We start from the raw sequence: 24,967 nt of genomic DNA on the forward strand, positions 1-24,967 counted from the left end.
GCCTGCTGTGTTCATCCAGCTCTGCACCTTGTTGTCTCGGATTCTCCAGCATCTGCAGTTCCTACTATCCCTGATGGTACATGTTGTCCACCTACTGGTTGGTATAGGAAGTACAAGTGAACAGTTGTCATTTTTATTTAACCATACAATTCATAGGAGAACTGAGGGCTCTTGCGGCACAGTGGTAACGTCCCTACCTCTAATACAAGTCCCACCTGAACAGGTTGATCAAAGCAACATGATATCAACAAGCAATGTCAATTTCTAAATCTTCTAACGATTCTAGCCCTTGCAGGGTAGAGCTGAACTGATTGAGTGTCTTTGTGGCACAGTTGTAGTGTCTCTACCTCTGAGCCACGAGACCCAGATACAAGTCCTCCCTGCTCCAGAGACATGTAACAACATCGTTGAACATGTTGATTGGAAAATATTGACAATTCATTTGAATTCAAGCAGGTGATTAGAAAATATCTACTTTAATATTGGTATACCAAATGCAGCAGCTAATAGTAAAGCATACAATGTGTACTTCACTGATCAGTAATCAAATCACAAAGGTAGTGATCTCCCATAGGTCTACAGCTTAAATGACAAATTATTGATCAAAAACATATCCATTTTAAAACAAAAATTTACCTGCAGCAATTGCACAGGGTTGTTGACACAAATTCCAATCTGCAAAGTACCTTTAGCTTGCTGTAGTTTTGCTCGTAATTGCTTCAGTTTTGATTTCTCACAGTCAACCATCAGGTTCAGTTGGGCAGTTGCAACTGAAAATCTTTTTTTCCATGCTTGGTCCTCAATGTCAAGAAAAAGCTGGACTTTCCTGAAGAAATTCAAATGTGTCTGTTGCCGTTTTTCTAACTTTTCCTAATTAAAAGAGACATGTAAAATACTTAATGCAAAATATCGTTAACATTGCATTCACCAGATCACATCCAGACCTAGATGACACAAAATTCACCTCTGCATAAAACAGAACCTACAATTTCCAAATGAATTAAATCACTTTGACAGCTCCTCAGGATGTCACAATGGGTTCATAAAAGACAGAATTACAATATTGTTACAAAGAAGGCCATTTGGCCCATCATTTGTGCACAGGTTCTTTAAATAAGCAATTCCTTGAGTACATTTCTCCCCATAACCCTACAAATTTTTCCTTTTCAGTTTACTGTATAAATCCTTTTTCAGTGTTTCAGTTGAACTGACCTCTACCACACACACAGCAAATACATTCAACAGCCCAACAATGTGCTGCATGAAAACGATTTTCCTTGCCTTCTGCTTCTTTTACCAATTACTTTAAATTTCTGCCCTTTTGTTCTGGCAAACTTATTTATTCTGGCAAACTTATTTATTCTGGCAAACTTATTTATTCTTGCACGTTGTTACGATCCCGGACCAGGCAAAGTTTTTTGCTACGATCTGACTAAAAACCACTAACTCTTATTACATACTTTAACAAAATCCTTCAAAAGATCTGGGGGCCACACTAAGAGATCAAAGCCTCAAGATTCCACAGTTTTGAACAAAGATTTCCTATCCAACATCAGAACAGTAACCCAATTTAGACTGCATGTACAGCTAAGTTCAAACACAGAATTAACATGGGGTAGAAATGGTTAACAGACCATGTTCAAACATCTTATAGTGCACATCCAACAGCAAAGGTGATTGACGCAGATCCGTCCCCTGGATTTCTCAGCAATTTTTTTTTTCCTATTCATTTTGTGGGATGTGGGCGTCACTGGCTGGCCAGCATTTCTTGCCCATCCTGAGTTGCCCTTGAGAAGGTGGCGGTGAGCTGCCTTCTTGAACTGCTGCAGTCCTCCTGCTGTGGGTTGACCCACAATGTTATTAGGGAGGGAATTCCAGGATTTTGACCCAGCGACAGTGAAAGAATGGTGATATATTTCCAAGTCAGGATGGTGAATGACTTGGAGGGGAACTTGTAGGTGGTGGTGTTCCCATATATCTGCTGCCCTTGTCCTTCTAGATGGAAGTGGTCGTGGGTTTGGAAAGTGCTGTCTGAGGGTCTTTGGTGAATTTCTGCAGTGCATCTCGTAGATAGTACACACTGCTGCTACTGAGCATCGGTGGTGGAGGGAGTGAATGCTTGTGGATGTAGTGCCGATCAAGCGGGCTGCTTTGTCCTGGATGGTGTCAAGCTTCTTGAGTGTTGTTGGGGCTGCACCCATCCAGGCAAGTGGGGAGTATTCCATCACACTCCTGACCCGTGCCTCACAGAGATGCAAAGGATCATCAAATCTCACTACTCTTCACAAGGGATCACAATTCTTCAGTTCTGGCCTTGAAACTGCCTTTCATGAGGCACTCTGTCACAAACCGTCTCAACTCCTGCCCTGGGCCAATCACTCTCCTTTCCTGGGCATATATAAATATATATATAATATATATATATATGCTCCCCTGGATGCTGAAATTGCACTCACATACTCATTCACAAGTATTTTATCTAAAGTCTAGTATTTTTCTTGAATTTAGTAATTAACTAAATATTACTCTTAACGACATGTTTTATTGCAGCTTTAAAAGTCAGGGAAATGCACGCTTGGAGAAAAGCTTGTTAATTACAGGTTAGCTTAAAGCAGTTATTTGAAGCTTGAGTCAGTTGTTTTCAGGAAGCATAAATATAGGCCTCCCTGGAGGTGCCTTGTCTAAACTAAATGCTGCTTTGGTTATGCAAAGTGCAAAGTGGAGTTTTGGTGAGTGAGAGGGAGTTTCGAGAGAGGGCGGTGCTCCTTTCTTAGAATCATAGAATTTTACAGTAGAAAAGTAGGCCATTCAACCCATCGTGTCTGTACCAGCACCTGAAAGAGCTACTCAGCTAGTCCCATTCTCCAGCCTTAACCCTCTAAATTCATCACTTTCAAATATATATCCAGCTCACTTTTGAAACCTTCTATGGAATTCACCTCCATCACTCTCCCAGGCAGCCCACGTTGTGCAAGCTGCACTCACTCAAGCAAGTGGGGAGTATTCCATCACACTGCTGTTTTCTGCTTTATGGAAGGTGGAGAGGCTATGGGGAGTCAGGAGGGGAGTTACTCACAGCAGTATTCTTAACCCTTGAGCTACTCTTTCTAACCACAAGGACAAGTATTTAAATCAAAGAATCATAGAATTCATACAATGCGGAAGGAGACCATTCAGTCCATCAAGTCCACACTGACCTTCTGAAGACCATCCCATTCAGACCAACCCCACTCCTCGTAACTCTGCATCTCACATAACTAATCTATCTGACCTGCACATCTTTGTGGGCTTGGAGGAGGAAACTGGAGGATGCACAGGAAACCCACACAGGCATAGAGAGAATGTGCAAACTCCACACAAAGAGTCACGAAGGGATTGAACCTAGGTTCCTGAGGCTGTAAGGCAGCAGTGCTAACCACTGAGAGACTGTGCCGCCCCAATGACTGGCTCAGTTCAATTTCCGGTCACTGGTAACCCCAAGATGTTTATAGTCGGGTGTTTGGTGCATGTCAATGGGTGATGGTTAGATTCTCTCTTGTTGGAGATGGCACTTATGTGGTGTTGATGTTATTTCCACCTTGTCAGCCTAAGCCTGGAAATTGATTAGGCCTTGCTGCTTTTGGACATGGGCTGCTTCAGTGTCTGTAGAATCGCAAACAATTCTGAATACTGTGCAATCAGTGAATATCCCCACTTGTGACATTACATACGGAAATGGTCATTGATGAAGCAGTTGAAGATGGTTGAGCCTAGGACACTACCCTGAAGAACTCCTGCACAGATGTCCTGGAGCTGAGATAATTGACTCAAAAACCACAACCATCTTCCTTTCATAGAACCCTACAGTGTGGAAGCAAGCCATTTGGCCCGTCAAGTCCACACTGAACCTCTGAAGAGCATCCCGCCCAGACTTACACCCTTACCCTATAACTCTGTATTTCCCACAGCCAATTGATCTAACGTGCACATCTTTGGATTGTGGGAGGAAACCAGAGCACCCGCAGGAAGCCCACGAAGACACAAGGAGAATGTGCAAACTCCATACAGACAGTCGCCTGAGGCTGGAATTGAACCTGGGTCTCTGGTGCTGTGAGGCAGCAGTGCTAACTGCTCAGCCACCGCGCCATCCCATTGTGCTAGGCGCAATTCCAACTCGTGGAGAGTTTCTCTCTGATTCCCATTGATTCCAGTTTTGCTCGGATCCTTGATGCCACACTTGGTCAAATGCAGCCTTGCTGCCAAAGGCAGTCACTCTCACTTCATCTGTGGAGTTCAGCTCTTTTGTCTGTATTTAGACAAAGGCTGTAATGAGGACAGGAGCTGAGTGGCCCTGGCAGAATCCAAACTGGGAGTGACAGAGCGGTTGTTGCTCAACAAATGCTGCTTGATAATGTTGGTGATTACCCCTTCCATCATTTTACTGATGATCAACAGTAAGCTGATGGTCAGTAAATGGCTGCTTTTTCTGCTTTTTGTGTACAGGGTATACCTGGACAATTTTCCAAATTGTCAGGTACATGCCAGTGTTGCACTGCAACAGCTTGGCTAGGGGCACAGCAAGTTTTGGAGCACAAGTCTCCAGTACTTTTGCTGAAATGTTATCAGAGTCCATAGCCTTTGCCTTTCTAGTGCTATCAGCTATTTCTTGGTAATACGTGGACTGAATCGAATTAGCTGAAGACTAGTATCCGTGATGCCGGGAGGAGGCTAAAATGGATCATCCACTCGACACTTCTGGCTGAAGATTGTTGCGATTGCTTCAGTCTTATCTGTTGCACTGATGTGTTAGGTTCCCTGTCACTAGCAATACAGATACTTGTGGAGCCTCTGGCTCCAGTAAGTTGTTTCATTGCCCATTCATAACTGGATATGGCAGGACTGCAGAGCTTAGATCTGACTTACTGGTTGTAGGATCACTTAGGTCTATGTATCATTTGCAGTGTGGCACACAAGCAGTCTTCTTTTACAGCTTCGCCTCAGTTTTAGGTACGCCTGGTGCTGCTGCTAGCATATCTCTTGTCGTGCCTTCTACAATGATTCAGGACTGATCCCCTGGCTTGACAGCACTGGTACAGTGGGACATATTGCCGGGCCAAGAGGTTGCACGTCATGGTTGAATATAATTCTGCTGCTGTCAATGGCACACATCATCTCACGGATGCACAGTCTTGAATTGTTAGATCTGTTCAAGATCTATCCCATTCGGCGCTCCACATAACACGATTGTAGGGTATGCCCAAGGCAAAGATGGGACTGTCTCCGCAAAGACGATGCAGTGGTTACTCCTATTGATACTGTCATAGACAAATGCATCTGCGACAGGTAGATCGGTGAGGGTGAAATCAAGTACATTCTTCCCTCTTGTTGTTTCATACCTGCTGCAGGCCCAGACCAACTTCTACATCCTTTAGGGCTCATCCACAATTGCAATTGTATTGTTTTATTTAGAACGGAGGAGGCTGATGGGTAATAACCGAGTTATACAATGCACTTGCCGGAGACTGAAGAACTGAGAGGTTCAAGGGGAGTGACAAAAATTACTACATACAATAACTTTACAGAGAGAAATGTGATAACTGTGCTGGAAAAGCAAGGAGCTAAAAGGTAACAATTTCTAAACGCCTTGCACAAGAAGTTGCAAAATTGTTAACTCTGTCCTTCCATATCCAGCCCCATACCTTCTGGGCAGAGGCAGCTTCCTCCAACTGGCAAAGACCATTTTCCACAGCAGCCAGATTTTGGTCAACTTTGGACAGTTTATATTTGCAGTCATTCTGGAGAATAGTAAACATTGATAGCATTAAAAACAGTCACCAAATGAACACAATACTAAACATTCTAGAACTTATATAATATTAATTTACCCAACAATTTAGACAAGATGGTACATTATCAAAAGTGAAAATTTGCAATGTAAACTAAACATGAAATATGTTTGGTTATTTGGTGATACAGGACATGAATATCGAATCTCCACAGTACAAAAAGAGGGCATTTCAGTCTGCACCGACCCTCTGAAGAGCATCCTACCCAAACACACCCACCTACCCTATCCCCATAACCCCTCATTTACCATGGTTAATTCACCCAGTCTGCACATCCTGTACACCACAGGGCAATTTAGCATGGAAAATCCACCTAGCTTGCACATCTTTGGTCTGTGGGAGGAAACCGGCAGAGACCCACACAGACATGGGGAGATTGTGCCAACTCAACACAGTCACCCAATGCTAGGATCAAACCCAGATCCCTGGCACTGTAAGGCAATAGTGCTAGCCACAGAGCCACCTAAATATTGCTGTGAAAACACATTCTGCTGAAACTCTTTGTCTTGCACTTAAGACAATTGAGTCCATCATAGCACTATGTATAAGCTATCCACTTAGTTTAAAATTCCTGTAATTTGTTTTTTTTCTCTTCAATATTCTAGCTCCATTTTGAAAGTCACTGTTGAGTCTACTTCCACCATTCTTTCAGGTATCTCACAGTGCAAGAAGTATTCTCATCATCTGGATCTTTTGCAAATTCTTCAGATTTACATCGCGCCTGGTTCTCTCGCCACTAGGAAGTTTCTCTTTATTTACTCCATCAAGAAACCCTACAATTGTGAACATTAAGCTTTTAATTAAGCTTTCTGTGCTATGAGTACAGTCCAAGGAGCCCAAGGCACTCCTTGTTATTAAACTAATTGATAACATAAAAGCAAAATACAGAAATTCTGAAATAAAAACAGAAAATGCTGGAAATGTGCAGGTGTGGCAGCATTGGAGAAACAGAAAACTCTATTCCTGTGTCCACATGTTCAGAAATCACATGACACCAGGTTATAGTCCAAAAGGTTTATTTGAAATCACAAACTTTTGGAGTGCTGTTCCTTCGTCAACTGATGAAGCAGCAGCGCCACAGAAGCATGTGATTTCAAATAAACCTGCTGGATTATAACTTGGTGCCATGTGATTTCTGACCATGCCCACCCCAGTCCAGCACCAGAACCTCCACATCATTTGTCCACATGATGAAACAATCTCTCTGTATCTATGCTATGATGCTCTGAAGAATTTTATATCTATCAGCAAGGTCTCTTCTAATTCTTCTTAACTCCAATGAGTATAAGCCCAACTCACTTCACCTTTTCTCTGAAGAAAATTCCTTCATACCTGGAAACAATGAGTTAACCTTCTCTGGATCGCCCCCAATGCCAATATATCTTTTCTTAGGTGAGGGGACCTAACTGTCTTATAGTATTCCAAAGTATGCCTTGTGTAGTTTTAGGAAGACCCTCACTCTTCCGGCCAACAGTCCTTTTGCCTTCCCTATTACCTGCTGAGCCTATAAATTAGTTTTTTTTTGCAGTTCATGCATAAGTACCCCCTATTCCTGAAATGGTTGGAGAAACTCAGCAGGTCTGGCATTATCTGTGGAGAGCAAACAGAGTTATATTTTTATTTCAAAATTATACTTTATTCATAAAAAAAACTCTTTTTATATGTACATTGTCACAAAAGCAGTTTGGTTCTGCACAGTTGCATATCAAGCAAACAAACAAAACATTCGACTTTGACTCTATCCAAAAAACTAAAGACCTCTCTTACACATGCAATATTAATACTTACATATATTTGAGGCACTAAGAGGGTTCGATAACTGACAGAGCCCCATTTACATTCACAATGAAGACCTCAGACTGTGGTCTTTCCCCACTGTGCTTTGGCAGCAGCTGCCCAAAGATTTAGTGGGTCCGTCAGCACTTAACTTGGAATGTGCCAGTCTGCAACACTCAGTTGGGGTCAACTTGTTGTACTGGAAGACCAACAATTTCAGGCAGACCAAAGAAGGTCTTTCACTGAGTTGATGGTCTTCCAGGTGCAGTTGACATTTGTGTCGATGTGCGTCCCGGGGAACAGACCATAGAGTGCAGAGTCCCACATCACGGAGCTGCTTGGGACGAACCTCGATACAAACCTTGCATCTTCCTCCAGACTTCCTTTGCAAAGGCACATTCTAGGAGGAGGTGTGTAACAGTCACAACACCCCCACAGCCACTTTGAGGGCAGCGGCGGTGGTGCAGACCGACCGGGTGTACATAAAGGATCTCACATTGTAGTGCCCTTCTCACCACCAACCAAGCAACGTCTTGGAGCTTGTTCGAAAGTTCTGGTGATGAGGCATTCTGCCAAATGACTTTGACAGTCTGATGAGGGAACCACGCGACAGGATCCACCCTCTCCTTTGCCCACAGGGTCTAGAGGATGCTGTGTGCTGACCACTTCCTGACAGACTGGAGGTCAAAGCTGTTTTTCTTTGCAAATTTCTCGACGAAGGACAGGTGATACGGAACGGTCCAACTACTTGGAGAAAATAGAGTTAATGTTTGAAGTCCAGTGATCCTTCTTCATTTAGACCTGGTTTAGTAAGACTGTGCGACTTTACCTTTACTTATTCCAGTCAATTGGAGGTCAGACCAAGTAACGTCCCTCAAATGACACCAACAAAACAAAGGGGATTTTAATGACAATCAATCGTAATTTCATAGTCACCTTTACAAAGACTCGTTTTATATTCCAGGTTTATTAATTGAATTTAAATTACAATACAGTATTATACTGGGCACCTGAATTATCTGAGCCTAGGTACATGGCCAATACACCACCATCTCTCCCATGCTGGTAGCATATTGAATAAAGCTTCAGATAGAGAAGGCATCTTTCCAACAACATGAGTTTCATACCCACATGTTGCGAATCAAATGGTGGGGAGGGGACTTGACTGTAAAAAACATTATTGGCCAAACTGTATCCAGTTATATCCCAGAATCCCTTGCCTGAGTGGGTGGCAGAACCAGATTCAGTAGAAAGCTTGGAAACAGATTTTACATAAATTGTTGAGAAGGAGAAAAAGGACAGGGAGCTGAGTCCTAGCAAGAGAGCTGGCACAAACCCCAATGGGTAAAAACCAAAAGAACTGTGAATGCTGTAAATGAGAAAAATTTGGTTCTGAGGAAAAATTACTCAACCCAAAATGTTAACTCTGCACAGACGCTGCCAGACCTGCTGAGCTATTTCAGCAGTTTCTGCTTTTTGTTTCAAATGGGATGAGTGACCTCTTCGAAAACATCCTTTATTATCTTTTGACAAAAAATAGAAATTGCTGGAAAAGCTCAGCAGGTCTGGCAGCATCTGTGGAGAGAAATCAGTGTTAATGTTTCAGGTTGAGTGACCCTTCCTGAGAACAATATCCTCCCTTTTACAGCATCCACATTTCTTTTGGTTTCCTTTATCACCCTTACTCGCTCTGGGTGTGATCCCCGACCCTGGGGCAACACGAGTAACTCTTTACCCAGCACTGAAATAACCCAGTCAGCTACCCAGTTCTGAGGGTAATTACGGATGTGAGCTAACACTGTGGAGATGGAGGAACACAGGAGAGCAGCAGGAAAGCGGACATTTCGGGTTGGGACCCTTCTTTAGACCCAAAACGTCAACTTTCCTGCTCCTCTGATGCTGCCTGGCCTGCTGTGCTCCTCTCTTGACTCCAGCATCTGCAGTCTTTACTATCTCTGGGGGCTAACAGTGATGCTCATGCAAGACCACATTGAAAGCTCATCACTCACCTTGAAAATAGAGGCAGCGTCAGTCAGTTTGAGCACCTGGTGGTCCAGGTGAGATGCCTCGCCTGGTAACATGCAGTAGGCACACAGAGGGCATTTGTCGGTCTGGCAGTACAGCTCCAGTTCTTTGCCATGCTGTTTGCACAGGCGGCTGCTGTGGCAGGTCGGCCTGACCAGGACGTGGTGGCGGAAAGCCGGGTTCTCCTGGTGGGGCAGGAGGTGCAAGGCACAGAAAGACTCCCCACAGCTGACACAGGTCTTGGCGGCCGAGGCTCTCTTCAGGCCCTTGCACAGATCGCAGCTGGGAGTGCTAGCCGAGGCCTCCCCCCGCTGCCACAGCCTCTCGGTGATGTTGTGCAGAGCCACATTCCGCCTCAGCTCCAGGCTCATGTCACAGCTCGCCAGGCACAGGGGGCACGCATAGCTGGGCACCGCCCGGGACGAGCTGGCACTGCCCCCATCTGACGCCGACGCCGAGCGCTTGAGTTGCGCCACGCAGCCGCTGCAGAAGTTGTGGCCGCACGGCAGAGTGACCGGATCCACAAAGATATCCTGGCAAACAGCACAAACCAGCTCCTCATCCAGGGCTTCCATTGCTAGCAGTCTCCTCCCCGCCTTCAATAAAAACTCAGCACCAGCTTCTGGGGGAAGAGAAGCAGAGTTACTGTTTCCAGTCGCACTCTCCCGGATACAATGTATCTCCGGAAAGTGGGTATCCACTCAGACAGGCTCTCACAAACTATATACAGCGACTAGCTCCGCATCCGAGTCTGATTTTAGGAATTGTGTGACTCCGGCAGCTCGGATTTAGGGACAGACCCGGATCCACGCTGATTGGTGCCCCCTGTAGATCCTGATCTCTTCCGGTCTCAGCCCGCTCCACTTGATCCTCGTCGGCTCCCGCTCCATCTGCTCCTGATTCTACCTGTTCCCGATCCAGACAAGGATCTACTCCCACTGCTCCCATTCCACCTGCTCCAGGTCCCGATCAGGATCTGCTCCCACTCCACCTGTTCCCGATCCAGACCAGGATCTTCTCCCACTGCTCCCACTCCTGATCCAGATTGGATCTGCTCCTGCTGCTTCCATTCCACCTGCTCCTTAGCTATACCTGGATCTGCTTCCACTCCACTTGATCCATACCTGAATCTGCTCCCTCTGATTCCAATTCACCTCCCCCTGATCCTGACCTGGATCTGCTCCTGCTGATCCCAATCCACCTGAGCCTGGTCCCGACCTGGATCTGCTCCCACTCCACTTGCTGCTGGTCCCGATCTGGAACTGGGTTCGCTCCAATGCTCCTGCTCCTGATTTCCCTCCAGGACACCTTGGTCCACTCCTCCTTCACTCCCAACATCCACCTCCGCCCCCACCCCCACCCCCCCCCTCCATAGCCCCATGGCACTTTCCCCTGCAATCACAGAATCTGAAGAAGGGTCTAGGCCCGAAACGTCAGCCTTCCTGCTCCTCTGATGCTGCTTGGCCTGCTGTGTTCATCCAGCTCTACACCTTGTTATCTCAGGAGTGTAACACCTGCCCATTTACCTCCTCCCTCCCCAGAATCCAAGGGCCCAAACTGACCTTCCAGGTGAAACAACACTTCACCTGCACTTCCCACAATCTAGTCTACTGCATTCGCTGCTCACAATGTGGTCTCCTCTACATTGGGGAAACGAAGCGTAGATTGGATGACCGCTTCGCAGAACATCTACGTTCTGTCTGCAAAAAAAAAAGACCCTGAGCTTCCACTCACCTGCCACTTCAAAACATCACCTTGTTCCCTGGCTCACATCTCTGGCTTGGGCTTGCTGCAGTGCTCCAGCAAAGCTCAGTGCAAGCTGGTGAACAGCACCTCATTTTCCATATTCTATCGAGTTCAACAATTTTAGGGCTTGAGGCTCCTTCTCCTATGTCCTTTCCCAAGTCCTACTCACCAGGCCTTGTAATCACATGGCCTACTGTTACACAGTACCCATCGTTAGCCGCTAACTGTGTCCATTACCAGTTATTCACTCTCCTAGCCCCATCGTTATCCACTGCGTTGTCTGTCCAACTGTTCTCTCTCTTTGGGCTGTATCTCTACCTATCGTTTATTCCTTCCCCCACCCTCCACATGCATAAAAAAACCCTTTTCCGAGCTTTCTGAAGAAGGATCTCGACCCGAAACGTCAACTTTCCTGCTCCTCTGATGCTGCCTGGTCGCTGTTTTCCTCCAGCGCCACACTGGGTTATCTCGTTTCCCCAGTTCTGAGGAACGGTCACGATCCTAAACGTTAACTCTGACTTCTCCCCACAGATGCTGCTAGACCTGCTGAGCTTTTCCAGCAGCTTCTGTTTTTGTTTTAGATCTGACCCCACTGTTCCTATTAAAAAAAAACTGAAAGAACTGCGATGCTGTAAATCAGAAACAAAAACAAGAAATTGCTGGAAAAGCTCAGCAGGTCTGGCAACATCTGTGTAGTGAAATCAAGAGATAATGTTTCGGGTCCGGTGACACTTCCTCAGCACAGCTGTGAAACAGCCCTGAGGAAGGGTCACCGGAGCCGAAACGTTAACTCTGATTTCTCTGCACAAATGCTGCCAGACCTGCTGAGCTTTTCCAGCAATTTCTGTTTTTGTTCCCCCTGCTCCTGTTCCTAGGCTGCATTTCCTCCCTCTGCCCCCCTAGTCCGGATCCCCCACTCATTCTTCCTGCTCTGCTCCCATTCCACCTGTTCCTGGTCCGCTCCCCGATGCTCCTACTCCGGATCGAGTCCGCTCCCGGTCCGGATCCTGTCCCGCTGCTCCCGGTCTCGGTCCGGATCCTCTCCCGCTGTTCCCGGTCCCGGTCCGGATCCTCTCCCGCTGCTCCCGGTCCCGATCCTCTCCCGCTGTTCCCGCTCCCGGTCCGGATCCTCTCCCGCTGCTCCCGGTCCCGTTCCCGCTGCTCCCGCTCGGGAAGAGGCAGAGCTGCCGCCAATGGCGGAAAACCAGTTCCCCCAAAATGTGAAAGGAGCCAATCAGCAGCGGGCCCTGACGCCCAGCAACAGCTGCTAGAGACGCGGCTTGGCCCCAGCTCCGGAGGGTGATCGTGCCCGGGGCATGGGGGTGGGGGGCATTGGCAGTTGAATGTGACCGGAACAAGGTCGGCGGTGAGCTGGACCCCTCTTCCCAAACATGTCTGCATTTATCTAGCAGCTGGAGAGAGAGAGGTACGTCAGATTTAACGTCTGTTTGATAAAGGGACACATGCCTGGCCTATCAGTGAAGCTGAGCCTGAGTGAAAGGAAACACACAGTTAGTGGTGAACGGTTAATTCTGCTAATGGGGTGCGGGGTAGTCTGGGCCACGGCTTACTTCCTTTTCATGATCTTACGAAGTACAGGTGAAGGTACCCGACCATGGGGCTGCTCGCTGTCTCAAAAGAGAATATATGACGAATGTGGTTTACTCTGAGGGGCACCACACCTTTCAGGGAAAGGGGAGAGAGATTGAGAAGGACAGTCCTTCATTGCAACCTTAGCAGGTGCAGGGAATGGAACCCACACCGTTAGCATCGCAAACCAGCTCCATATCCAGTTGAGCTAACCACCCCCTCCCTATACGGGTACCAGAAAACTTGGATGTGGAAGTGTGAGGATGCTTGTGATCAGCTTGAAGATGACAGGCAGTTTGTTGGAATGGGGGAATATGTGGCTGTTCAGAATTAGGGGAGACAAGTGTGAAGGGGTTGGGGGGGAGCGGTGAAGAGATACATTTGGGAGCAGAAATAAGAAAAAAGGGAATATAAAGTAAATGATTATGTTGCAAATTGTGTTGAGGGACCTAGGCATCTATGCATAACTTATTGAAGATGGCAGGAAGCAATTAACTTTTTTTTAAAAGAGTCATAGAGATGTACAGTATGGAAACAGACCGTTTGGTCCAACTTGTCCATGCTCACAAGATATACTAAATTAATATAATCCCATTTGCCAGCATTTGGTCTGTACCCCTTGAAACCCTGCCTCGTCATATACCCATCTTGATGCCTTTTAAATCTTGTAATTGTACCAGCCTCCAACACCTCCTCTGGCAGTTCATTCCATTTACACATCACCCTCTGTGTGAAAAGTTACCCCTTAGGTCCCTTTTAAATCTTTCTCCTCTCACCATAAACCTGTGCTGTCTAGTTTGCCCTACCCTGTCTATTCACTATATATATGCCCCTCATGATTTTATAAACTAATTGAGGCATAATGTGTGTAGTGCTAAGTCTCTATGAAACTGGTTTGGTCTCAATTGGAGACAACAAGGTGCAGAGTTGGATGAACACAGCGGGCCAAGCAGCATCACAGGAGCAGGAAAGCTAGGTCTAGGCCCGAAACGTTAGCCTTTCTGCTCCTGTGATGCTGCTTGGTCTGCTGTGTTCATCCAGCTCTGGTCCTTGTTGTCTCGGATTCTGCAGCATCTGCAGTTCCTACTATCTCTGGTCTCAATTGAAGTCTTGTTCCCAATTCTGGCTGTTAGACTTTAGAAAGTATTGGAGGGGATGCAGGAAAGATGTAACAGAATAGGGTGCGAGTGGGACTGTCTTCAGTTCACTGCATAAAGTGAAGGAGATAGGTTTGTTCTCCTTAGAGACATTTTGGAGGAGATTTGATAGAGATGTTTAGAATTATGAAGGGTCAGACCTTGGACAAGGGTCATGATCCAATATAAGGTGATTGGTCAAAGAACTAAAGTAGTTAGAGTCTGGAATGGAAGATTAAACCAGTCTCCATCACAGTAATGGTTTTTCAAAAAGGAATTCAAAAAGAAAAATGAATTTGAAAAGATAAAATAATTGTAGGACTGCAGTTTGAGTGCAATCAACTGGCATTTTCTTGCAGAGAGAAATAGAACAGACCTGATAGTCTGAATGACCTCCTGTGCTGTATCTGTTCAGTGATTCTATATCTTATTCATGTGAGCAACTGCAAGATCTATTTCCACTTTGAAGGCAAGATAAAAATAATGTAACAATTTAGCTCAAATTGGCGTGCATATATTGCATTTGATGAGAATCCCAATAACACCAAGACCTAATGTGTCCACATAAAGAATGAATTCCTGTACCTTTAATGACCTTGCAATATCCCAAACCACTTTCCAGCCAGTTATTTTTTAACTGTAATCATTGTTCTCCTGTGGGAGGTGTTGCAGCCAATTTAGATAGATCATACGGCGAACACTTCATCATGCTTACAATCCTTCTCTGGATCCCCTCCAACTCCAGCACGTCTTTCCTTAGGTACGGGGCCCAAAGAGTCTCAAAACACAAGATGATTCTGTTTCTAATCATAACTTTGCTTCAAGGTATAAACAAGAATTCTGGATAAATATCTTGCCTTGGATGTAGTCTTAGGCTTGGTTGCCATGGGAAAATTCGAACAGAAACCTGTTGCAGTGTGACCTGAAACCACTAATGTTAATGAAAATTTGTAATTAGTCCAAAATGTTTAGGTAATCTGTATTTGTTTTGAAAATATTTGGAAAGGATCTTCATGAGTGTGTATCATTTAGATAGTCAGAAATACTGGTCCATATGATTTGGAAGCTGTATCATCAAGTTGGTTAAAGTATGGATGCTGTGTGGCAGATAGAAAGGCAGAGATTGGAGAGAGCTGGTCAGCAGGCTGTGTTGGAAAGTGGGATTCTCAAGTGGTGAGAAAACACATTTAGAACTGCAGTTTCTGTTTCTTGTCACCTCTGACAGAGTGAATGCCTAGAATTTGCCATAGTGTGCAAAGATGGAGGCAGATTTCTACCAGCACAGCTAGCTGGAGCTGAGAATTGAGAAGATTCCAGAGAGAAGTGCATCATAAAGAGAACATTTCCAGGGAGTATTCCTGTTTATACAGAAGCTGATGCCTGTGAAGAATCCAAATCCTTGTAGGATAAGGACTGGAATTGTCCTTGGAAGAACTGTGTAGTTAAAACTGGAGTGGACTGCCTGTGATAGTCTCTGTATGTCCTATTTTGTGTGTAATTTATAGTTTGTACTAATCGTGACCTGTCTATTACTTTGTTTAAGAACCGAAAGAACTGCGGATGCTGTAAATCAGGAACAAAAATAAAGTTGGTGGAAAAGCTCAGCAGGTCTGGCAGCATCTGCGAAGGAAAAAACAGAGTTAACATTTGGGTCCGGTGACCCTTCCTCAGTCACCGGACCCAAAACATTTGAAAATAGGAGGTGCTACTATTTCGCGCATTACTTTTTAAACTGAGAGGAAGATTATATAGAACTTCAGAAGGTCATGGAAAGTGGGTGAAGAACATGGATAGGTGGCAGATGAAATTCAAGAATAAGCAGAGTGAGAACATAGAACATAGAGCAGTAACAGTACAGGAACAATCCCATCACGTCTGTGCCAACTATGATGCTATTCTAAACTAATCCTGTCCCTAAGCAACTTCTCCAATAATTTTCCTATCATTGATGTTAGGCACACCAGCCTTTAATTTCCCGGATTATTTCTGTTGCCCTAAAAAAAGGAACAACATTTACTATTCTCCAGTCTACTGGGACCTAACCTGTGGCTAAAGAGGGTACAAAGATCTCTGTCAAGAGGTAGCGCAACTTGGTAGGAAGAGCATGAAGAGATGAAACATAATGAAAAGTAGAAGTCTAAAGAGGGTACAGGAGCATAAACTCTCCCATGTCTTTGCATCCTACACCACATACCAGGCCTTGTTATCACATAGTCTGCCATTACACACTACTTATTGTTAGTCACTAACAGACCCATTAACAGCTATTCACCCTTCTAGCCAGATCACTATCCTTTGTCTATCCTTTGTCAACAACAATGGAGCAGAATTCCAGAGGTGTGTTGAGAACTGACTGCCCTTAACATCAAGGCTACATTTGACTGAGTGTGGCATCAAGAGCTTTGACCAAAGCTGGAGTCAATAGGAATTGGAAAAAACTCTCCACTGATTGGAGTCACACCAGACACATAGGAGGATGCTTGTAATTATTGGAGGTCAGTTGTCTCAGCTCCAGGGCATCTCTGCAGGAGCTCTTCAGGACAGTTTCCAAGGCCCAAGCATCTTGAGTTGCTTCATCAATGACCTCTTCCATCATGAGGTCAATCATGGGGATGTTCACTGAGGACTCCACAGTGTTCAACACCATTTGTGACTCCTTAGATACTGAAGCAGTCCATGCTCAAATGCAACAAAATCTAGACAATATCCGTGTTTGGGCTGACAAATGGCATGTCAATGATATTACTGAATCCCCACTATCAACATCTTGGGTGTTACCATTGATCAAAAACTATGGCTGCAAGACTCCTCAGAGGCTAGGAATCTCACTTCCTGATTCCCAAAGCCTGTTCAGCACCTTCAAGGCATAGATCAGGATTGTGATGGAGTACTCCTCAATTGCTTGGATGAGTGCAGCTACAACAACGCTCAAGAAGCTCAATATCATCCAGGACAAAGCTTCGCGCTTGATTGGCATCACATCCACAAATGGGGCAGCATGCTGGCTGATTGCTTAGCACTGCTTCATCACAGCGTCAGGGACCCAGGTTTGATTCGAACCTTGGGTGACTGTCTGTCTGGACTTTGCACATTCTCCCCATGTCTGTGTGGGTTTCCTCTGGGCCCTCTGGTTTTCTCCCTCAGTCCAAAGATGTGCGGGTTGGGTGGATTAGCCATGCTAAATTACTGCATAGTGTCTAGGGATGTGCAGGCTGGGTGGATTAACCGTAGGAAATGCAGGGTTACTGGAATAAGGTGGGATGCTCTTCGGAGGGTCATTGCAGATCCGATGGGCTGAATGGCTTTTTCTGCACTGTAGTAAATCCATGATTCAGGCCCTCCATCACTGGTGCTCAGTAGCAGCAGTGCACTGCTTTGATAGGATACACTGCAGGAATTCACCAGGCTGCTCAGATGGCACCTTTAAATGATAAGACCAATAATATCCAGAAGGACAAGGGCAACAGATAAATGGGAACACCACCACCCCCCTGCAAGTTCCCCTCCAAGCCAGTTACCATCCCAACTTGGAAATATATCGCCATACCTTCAGTGTCACTGAGTCAAAATCCGGAAGCTCCTCCCCTCATGGCATTATGGGTCTACCTACACTAAATGGTTCAAGAAGGCAGCTCACCACCACCTTCTCAAGGGCATCTAGGGATGGGCAACAAGTGCTGGCCAGCCAGCGATGTCCATATCCCGTGAGTGAATTTAAAAGAAAATATAACTGTTCAGGCAGTTGCTTTGAACAATTCTTTCAGAATCTGAAATGTGCCTCTTCGGGGGAAATAAATGTGTCATTGTATTCTTCAATGTGAATAGAATAAATCCGTGGTTTAAAAAAAAATAGAAAAAAAAATTCACCAGTTTCTCACCTATCTTCCAGAATCCACAGATGTACCTTTGGAGATGCTTTCAGTTTATTTTAATTTTTTTTTTCTATTCACTCATGGGACAAAGACATCGCTGGCTGGCCAACATTTTTTATTGCTCATCATTAGTTGCCCTTGAGAGGGTGTTGGTGAACTGAATGATGGAAAATGTTATTTTTGAATAACACAAATGACGATGAAGGTTATAATGGCATATATGGGTATAATGACTGCATGCACATTTTTTCCAAGAGTCCATGGTGACTAAAGTAATTCTTTATTACAATTTCCTACTGCACTTGACAAATTTTTTGTTGTACTCCAAAAACTAACTGAACGAACAGCTTTAGGATGATTGGCAAAACATCAGAGGTGGCACAAGGAAGAGTACATTAATGTAAAGAGTTGTTAAGGTTTGGAATGTACAGTCTGGTTGATTGAATTGATTTCCATCACTCATTTTTGTTTTCCTAAATGAGAGAAGGTCCTTGTTTCATCCTGGACTGCTATCCTTGACAACTATAGACAGTTGTTTAGCTGTTGTCTCCCAGCCTTTGGAGAGAGAGAAGAGGTCAGCCCAAAGTCAGAACAGGAAATGAACCCGTGCCATTAACATTCCTTTTGCACCACACTCACAATCTAATCAACTGAACTAACTGGTCCCTGATGAATCAGTGGTAGCTTTCAAAAGGGACTTGGAGAAGCATTTGAAGGAGAAAAACTTGAGGGAGAAATGGGAAGAGTTTGGGATGGGGTGAACTGATTACTGGGGCAGATTCAATTGAACATGTAGGTTTTCTGTGTTTTACTATTCCATGTATCTGCGATGTGGTTTTTTTTTTGCAATTATTGAAACAAAAGTTTTGCCTTAAAAGGTGAAAATCATTCGTTCTTAATTTTCTTTCCTGTTAGAATGAAGTCAAGATCATCTTCACCTCCCAACTATGCCCATCTTAATAAATCTGCACCTGTTCACGTTCATCTTCAAAAGCCCAAGTTATTGCCTTCTGTTGTGGAAGTAGGTATAAATAGTTACAATTGATTAATAAAAATAATCAAAACCAGAACATTAGTAGCACAGGGTCCAGAGTTGACATGAGGAAACCATTTTTCCCAATCTGACAAGTTGTTGTGATCTGGAAATCACTGCCTAAAAGGATAGTGCAGATAAAAAGACCTGGATAAATACTTCACCATTGGGAAAACAGAGGAAGCGGGGAATGGGGTTAATTGGCAGTTTCTATTAAAGTCTAAACACAAGCACATTGAGTCAAATAGCCTCTTTCTGAGCTATGTAATGTTATTGTTTAATTAACATAACAGATTTGGAAAAATTATGGTTTTTGCATTGACTTTTTAAAAAGCCTTTAAAAGAGTACTGGGCAGGATAAGATTTGGATTATGGACTAGGGGCAGAAGTAGCAAATTGTATTAAAAGGTCCGAAACTTTGACCATTTGGAAGAGTAACGCCTCCAAACATGGCATCGATTGAGAGACAGGAAAAGAGGAATAGCATGTAGAAAGAGTTTGAGATGATTTTTTTCATTATCCTTTCAAGAGATGTGAACATTACTGGCAAGTCCATTATATGTTACTTGTTCCTAATTGCCCTTGAAGATATTTCAAAGGGTAGTTAAAAGTCAGTTATGTTGCTATGGGTCTGGAGTCACATTGTAGGTCAGACCAGTTAAGGACAACAGTATCCTTACCCAATGGACATCATTGAAGCAGATGGTGTTTTTTATTTGCCACAGTCATCTCGTGAACATTATTAGTTTTATTTCCGGATTTATAAATTGAATTTAAATTTCATTATTCACCATGGTAGGATTTGAACCCATGTTCACGGAGCTTAGGGCTTGGGTAAGTCAAGGCACAGCTAGCAGTTGAAGGGCAACTAAAATTGGGCATGTTGATGAGAGAAGAATTAGTGAAGCAGATATCCTTGAGGGACTGGAGTAGATCACCGAGAGAAGAGGGACCAGGCCATTGAGGGATTTGCAAACAAGGACAAGAAATTTAGATTCAAAATATTGCTTAACCACAGGCTAGTGTAGAATAGCTAGCACTTTAATAGTTTGCCTGCAAAACAGTAGGTGTTTAGCAAATCTATGATACAGAGACTAAAATTTTCCGATCATTATTCTCAAGGTACATTTCCTTCCAGTTATCTCGCATGCAAAAAAGAAATCGCTCAACTCATTCAACGAGAGCGAACAGAACTGTGAAGGGGAAAGCTAAGGGTTGTAGGGACCCCCATACTTCAACCTTTGGCCAAAATTACAAACAAAAGGTGGGTGTATCATGTCAGAATTGTAGTATTCTCATGAATGTGGACCTTCTAAATTATTTACCTGTATATTCGGGGTGTAAAATTATTTTAACAAAAGCAAATTGAACCAATTATTTTTGTATTGAATAAAATAAAACTTTAAGAGCAACTTTAAATATGTATGGGAGAACTTCATTTTTCCAAAGCCTATTTGCAGTGGCCGGTGTACCCTCATCAGTTTGTGGAGTGCAATGCCACTGCTGGTAATGGACTAAAGCAATGGTACCAATTGTGAGCATCCAGCTTTTCTTTTCTGGAATATTAATGTTCACAGCTTGTTTCTGTGGGGTATTTTGCAATGAAAGGTTCTGTGTGATACAGTGCAACCTTTTGTCAAATGGGTAACTTCTCGGAAGCTGACATAAGGATGAGGGGTAGTTTTAAGCAGTGAGAACATAGCTGTGGCTAGAGAAATATAAGAAGGAAGTTTCAGAAAAACAAGGCGCATGCAAAGAGGCTACTAGTAATTCGTAAGCTGCACTCTGGAATGGGGGAGTAGGAGTAAGCAGTATATTGTGGTAATTGCTCAGATCAGGGTCAGAAACCCACACTGACTTGTCAAAAAAATACACACACTTGCATTTTGATCAGTCCTGCCTTGAAATTTCCTGGACAAGAGCCTTCTCCTGTGAACGAGCAATTACAGGGACACTTGCAGCCATAAACAGAATGGAAACTGCATCCTCTTTTTCAGCTGTGTGTTCCTTACTGTGTAATTCAAATGTCCTGCAGCCACTTTGACCTTTGCTCAGGAGCAGTCAATATGTTAGGGACATGTAGGGGAAGGCTGCTGTGTAAGCTTTTTGAAAAGTTAGGGTGGGTTTGAGGTGGGGCTGGGCAGAAGGAGCAGGAGTTTGTTAGGTCTGGTCTGATTTACTTGTGGTGGTGAGTCAGGGTTTTTAATTAGTTACAAAAACAGAAGTTGCTGGAAAAGCTCAGCAGATCTGGCAGCATCTGTAAAGGGAAAAAACGGGGTTAATGTTTCGGGTCCGGTGACCCTTCCTCAGAACTGATGGTGGCTGGGAAGACGTCAGTTTATATGCAGAAAAAAGGGACGGGAATGGGGTAGGGAGTAAATGATAGGATAGAGCCTAAAGAGAGAGAAGAGCAGTTGGACAGACAAAGAATTGATAACTATCTGGCTGGGAAGGTGAATAGTTAGTTGTTAATGGGGACTGTTAGTGACTAACAACAGGGGGTGTGTAGTGGCAGGCTATGTGGTAACAAGGCCTGCTGTGTGGGGTAGGGGGCTGGAACATGGGAGAGTTAAGGCCCTAAAATTATTGAACATAAAACTATTTACTTAGTTACTGAGGAGTCGGTTTTAAAATCCTCCATCGTTTCTTGGGTAACTAACTTGCACGTAAGTGAGTCAGAACCTTCAAAATCCAATATGTTAACTCCAAATTGGGGACTTCAGTGAGGGTTCCAAACACCAGATTATTGTCCAAGGTAATTTCAGTTTCCCACACAATTCCTGAGGAGCCAGCTTCAAAAGGATTTCTGCTTGCAAAACTCCATCTGAACTTATTGCCAGGTATTTTTACTTTGCATCCCAGTTACTGAAGTAAGGACACTGTTGAGAGAATAAACTGGTGTTCAATCTGAGGGTCACCCCACCTGAGGCAAGGGGAGAGATTGAGAAGGACAGTCCTTCAGTCAGTGAGGGAATTGAACCCACACAGTTAATGTAACTCTACAGTACAAACCAGCCATCCAGACAATGAGCTAACTGACCCCCTCTAGCTGCTGCATTAAACAATATAATGTTCCCTTTACAGAACAGATTCACTGTATAATTACATTCAGCATAAATGTTCTATATTGCAAAATCTGAAGAACAGGGCTTGATAAATTTATTGTGTGCTCAGTATTAAAATTGCCTCTTAGGGAGTTTAGGATAAGTATATCACAAGACCGCACTCATTTTCTGGATGCAATAAAATGACTGATGATTCCACAGGGAGGCCATCTGGGGAATGATTGAAGAGGCTGGGGCACTGCTTTTTCTAGAATGAAGAAGGCTGAGGAATGACCTGATAGATTATGAAAGTGTTTTACAGGGCTGATGTAAAGAATATGTTTCCACTTATAATAGGGGCAAGAATTAGGGGCCATAAATATAAGATAATTACTAATAAATCCAATAGGTAGTTCAGACAAGCTCAGAGCATGGTTAGACTGCCATCTGCCCTGACTACTTGTGTGGCTCAGTGTCATATTTTATTTTGTGATGCTCCTGTGCAGCACCTTGGGATGTTTTATTACATACATTACCCAGATGGCACAGTGGCTCAGTGGTTAGCACTGCTGCCTCACAGTGCTGGGAATTGGGTTTGATTCTAGCCTTGGTGACTGTACATGTGGAGTTTGCATGTTCTCCCTGTGTTTGTGTGGGTTTTCTCCAAGTGCTTTGATTTCCTTTCACTGTCCAAAGATGTGCAGGCTAGGTGGATTAACCACGGGAAATGAGCAGTCATAGGGATGGGATGGGATAGGATAGGATGGGGGGTGGGTCTGGGTGGGATACTCTTTAGAGCGTTGATGTGGACTCTGTAGACTGAATGACCTGCTCCCACATTGTAGGAGTTCGTGGTCATTGAATCTAAGCATGTAGTGAAAAGTGTGCTATTATTTTTATCTAGAAATTCTGTAAAATTGCTTGAGTGTACTTTGGAAAGGGCACATAATGCCATCTCTAGCCATCTCCATTTAAGCTTCTCTTGCGTATAAAAGTTTTAAATATATATAACATATATTTATATAGCATGACATGCTTAATCCTTTATGATACTAGGGGCCAGCACAAAGGTTCTTGATCACCATCAGTAGGGAAGAAACTAACTGTGCAGAAATCCATTAATAAGGAATGCGACATTAATCAGCAAATGAACTGGTCTAGATATCCAATCAGCAGCTCAATAGAAGACTTGGAAAGCGTGAGAAATGAAATAAGTTGTTTTTATTGACAATATTGGTTTTCGATAATGTGATCTCATTGATCCCAGTACTCTGAGTTATTAAGTTGCTCTTTCCACCTGAGTCTGTGAATAGGGAACAGTTTGTTGCTGGGCATATCAAATGGCTGGAGGGTTGAATCACAAATGCAGTGAGTATGGAGGCAGCTTATATATAGTTTTCCAAAGAGGTAGGAGAGGCGCTAAATGAATATTTTTCGTCAGTATTCACAGAGGAAAAAGACAATGTTGTCGAGGAGAATACTGAGATACAGGCTATTAGTCTAGACGGGATTGAGGTTCATAAGGAGGAGGTGTTAGCAATTCTGGAAGGTGTGAAAATAGATAAGTCCCCTGGGCCGGATGGGATTTATCCTAGGATTCTCTGGGAAGCCAGAGAGGAGATTGCAGAGCCTTTGGCTTTGATTTTTATGTCGTCAATGTCTTCAGGGATAGTGCCAGAAGACTGGAGACTAGCAAATGTTGTCCCCTTGTTCAAGAAGGGGAGTAGAGACAACCCTGGTAATTATAGACCAGTGAGCCTTACTTCGGTTGTGGGTAAAGTGTTGGAAAGGATTATAAGAGATAGGATTTATAATCATCTAGAAAGGAATAATTTGATTAGGGATAGTCAACACGGTTTTGTGAAGGGTAGGTCGTGCCTCACAAACCTTATTGAGTTCTTCGAGAAGGTGACCAAACAGGTGGATGAGGGTAAAGCGGTTGATGTGGTGTATATGGATTTCAGTAAAGCGTTTGATAAGGTTCCCCATGGTAGGCTATTGCAGAAAATACGGAGGCATGGGATTGAGGGTGATTTAGCGGTTTGGATCAGAAATTGACTAGCTGTAAGAAGACAGAGGGTGGTGGTTGATGGGAAATGTTCATCCTGGAGTTCAGTTACTAGTGGTGTACCTCAAGGATCTGTTTTGGGGCCACTGCTGTTTGTCATTTTTATAAGTGACCTGGATGAGGACGTAGAAGGATGGGTTACTAAATTTGCGGATGACACCAAAGTCGGTGGAATTGTGGATAGTGCGGAAGGATGTTGCAGGTTACAGAGGGACATAAATAAACTGCAGAGCTGGACTGAGAGGTGGTAAATGGAGTTTAATGCGGAAAAGTGTGAGGTGATTCACTTTGGAAGGAGTAACAGGAATACAGAGTACAGGGCTAATGGTAAGATTCTTGGTAGTGTGGATGAGCAGAGAGATCTCGGTGTCCATGTGCATAGATCACTGAAAGTTGCCACCCAGGTTGATAGGGTTGTTAAGAAGGCGTACGGTATGTTAGGTTTTATTGGTAGAGGGATTGAGTTTCGGAGCCATGAGGTCATGTTGCAGCTGTACAAAACTCTGGTGCGGCCGCACTTGGAGTATTGCGTACAGTTCCGGTCGCAGCATTATAGGAAGGATGTGGAAGCATTGGAAAGGGTTCAGAGGAGATTTATCAGGATGTTGCCTGGTATGGAGGGAAGGTCTTATGAGGAAAGGCTGAGGGTCTTGAGGCTGTTTTCGTTAGAGAGAAGACTTAATAGAGACATACAAGATGATCAGAGGATTAGATAGGGTGGACAGTGGGAGCCTTTTTCCTCGGATGGTGATGGCTAGCACGAGGGGACATAGCTTTAAATTGAGGGGTGATAGATATAGGACAGATGTCAGAGGTAGGTTCTTTACTCAGAGAGTAGTAAGGGCATTCCAC

General features: G+C 44.1%; 2 protein-coding genes and 1 long non-coding RNA gene across 3 annotated transcripts in view; 2 read left to right on the forward strand and 1 right to left on the reverse strand.

Moving 5' to 3' along the window:
* Positions 1 to 10,224, reverse strand: part of LOC109935474 (E3 ubiquitin-protein ligase Midline-1-like) — a 16,649-nt gene extending 6,425 nt beyond the window's left edge. The window contains exons 1-3 of the mRNA XM_048602229.1: positions 9,611 to 10,224; positions 5,679 to 5,774; positions 637 to 870 (exon numbers count right to left, since the gene is read on the reverse strand). Coding sequence (XP_048458186.1) covers positions 637 to 870; positions 5,679 to 5,774; positions 9,611 to 10,201 — 921 coding nt within the window. The 5' untranslated portion in view covers positions 10,202 to 10,224. The remainder of the gene's footprint in view (positions 1 to 636; positions 871 to 5,678; positions 5,775 to 9,610) is intronic.
* The window catches only part of LOC109935475 (protein BCAP-like), a 193,305-nt gene that overhangs the window by 111,214 nt on the left and 57,124 nt on the right, over positions 1 to 24,967 (forward strand). The gene's annotated exons all lie outside the window — the stretch shown is intronic.
* On the forward strand, positions 12,695 to 20,261 carry LOC125484254. Its single transcript, XR_007263096.1, has 3 exons — positions 12,695 to 12,798; positions 18,886 to 18,991; positions 20,126 to 20,261. It is a non-coding gene; the product is annotated as an uncharacterized LOC125484254 (long non-coding RNA).

The sequence above is a fragment of the Rhincodon typus genome, chromosome 10 (genome assembly GCF_021869965.1).
Source record: "Rhincodon typus isolate 14 chromosome 10, sRhiTyp1.1, whole genome shotgun sequence".
Lineage (NCBI taxonomy): Eukaryota > Metazoa > Chordata > Chondrichthyes > Orectolobiformes > Rhincodontidae > Rhincodon > Rhincodon typus.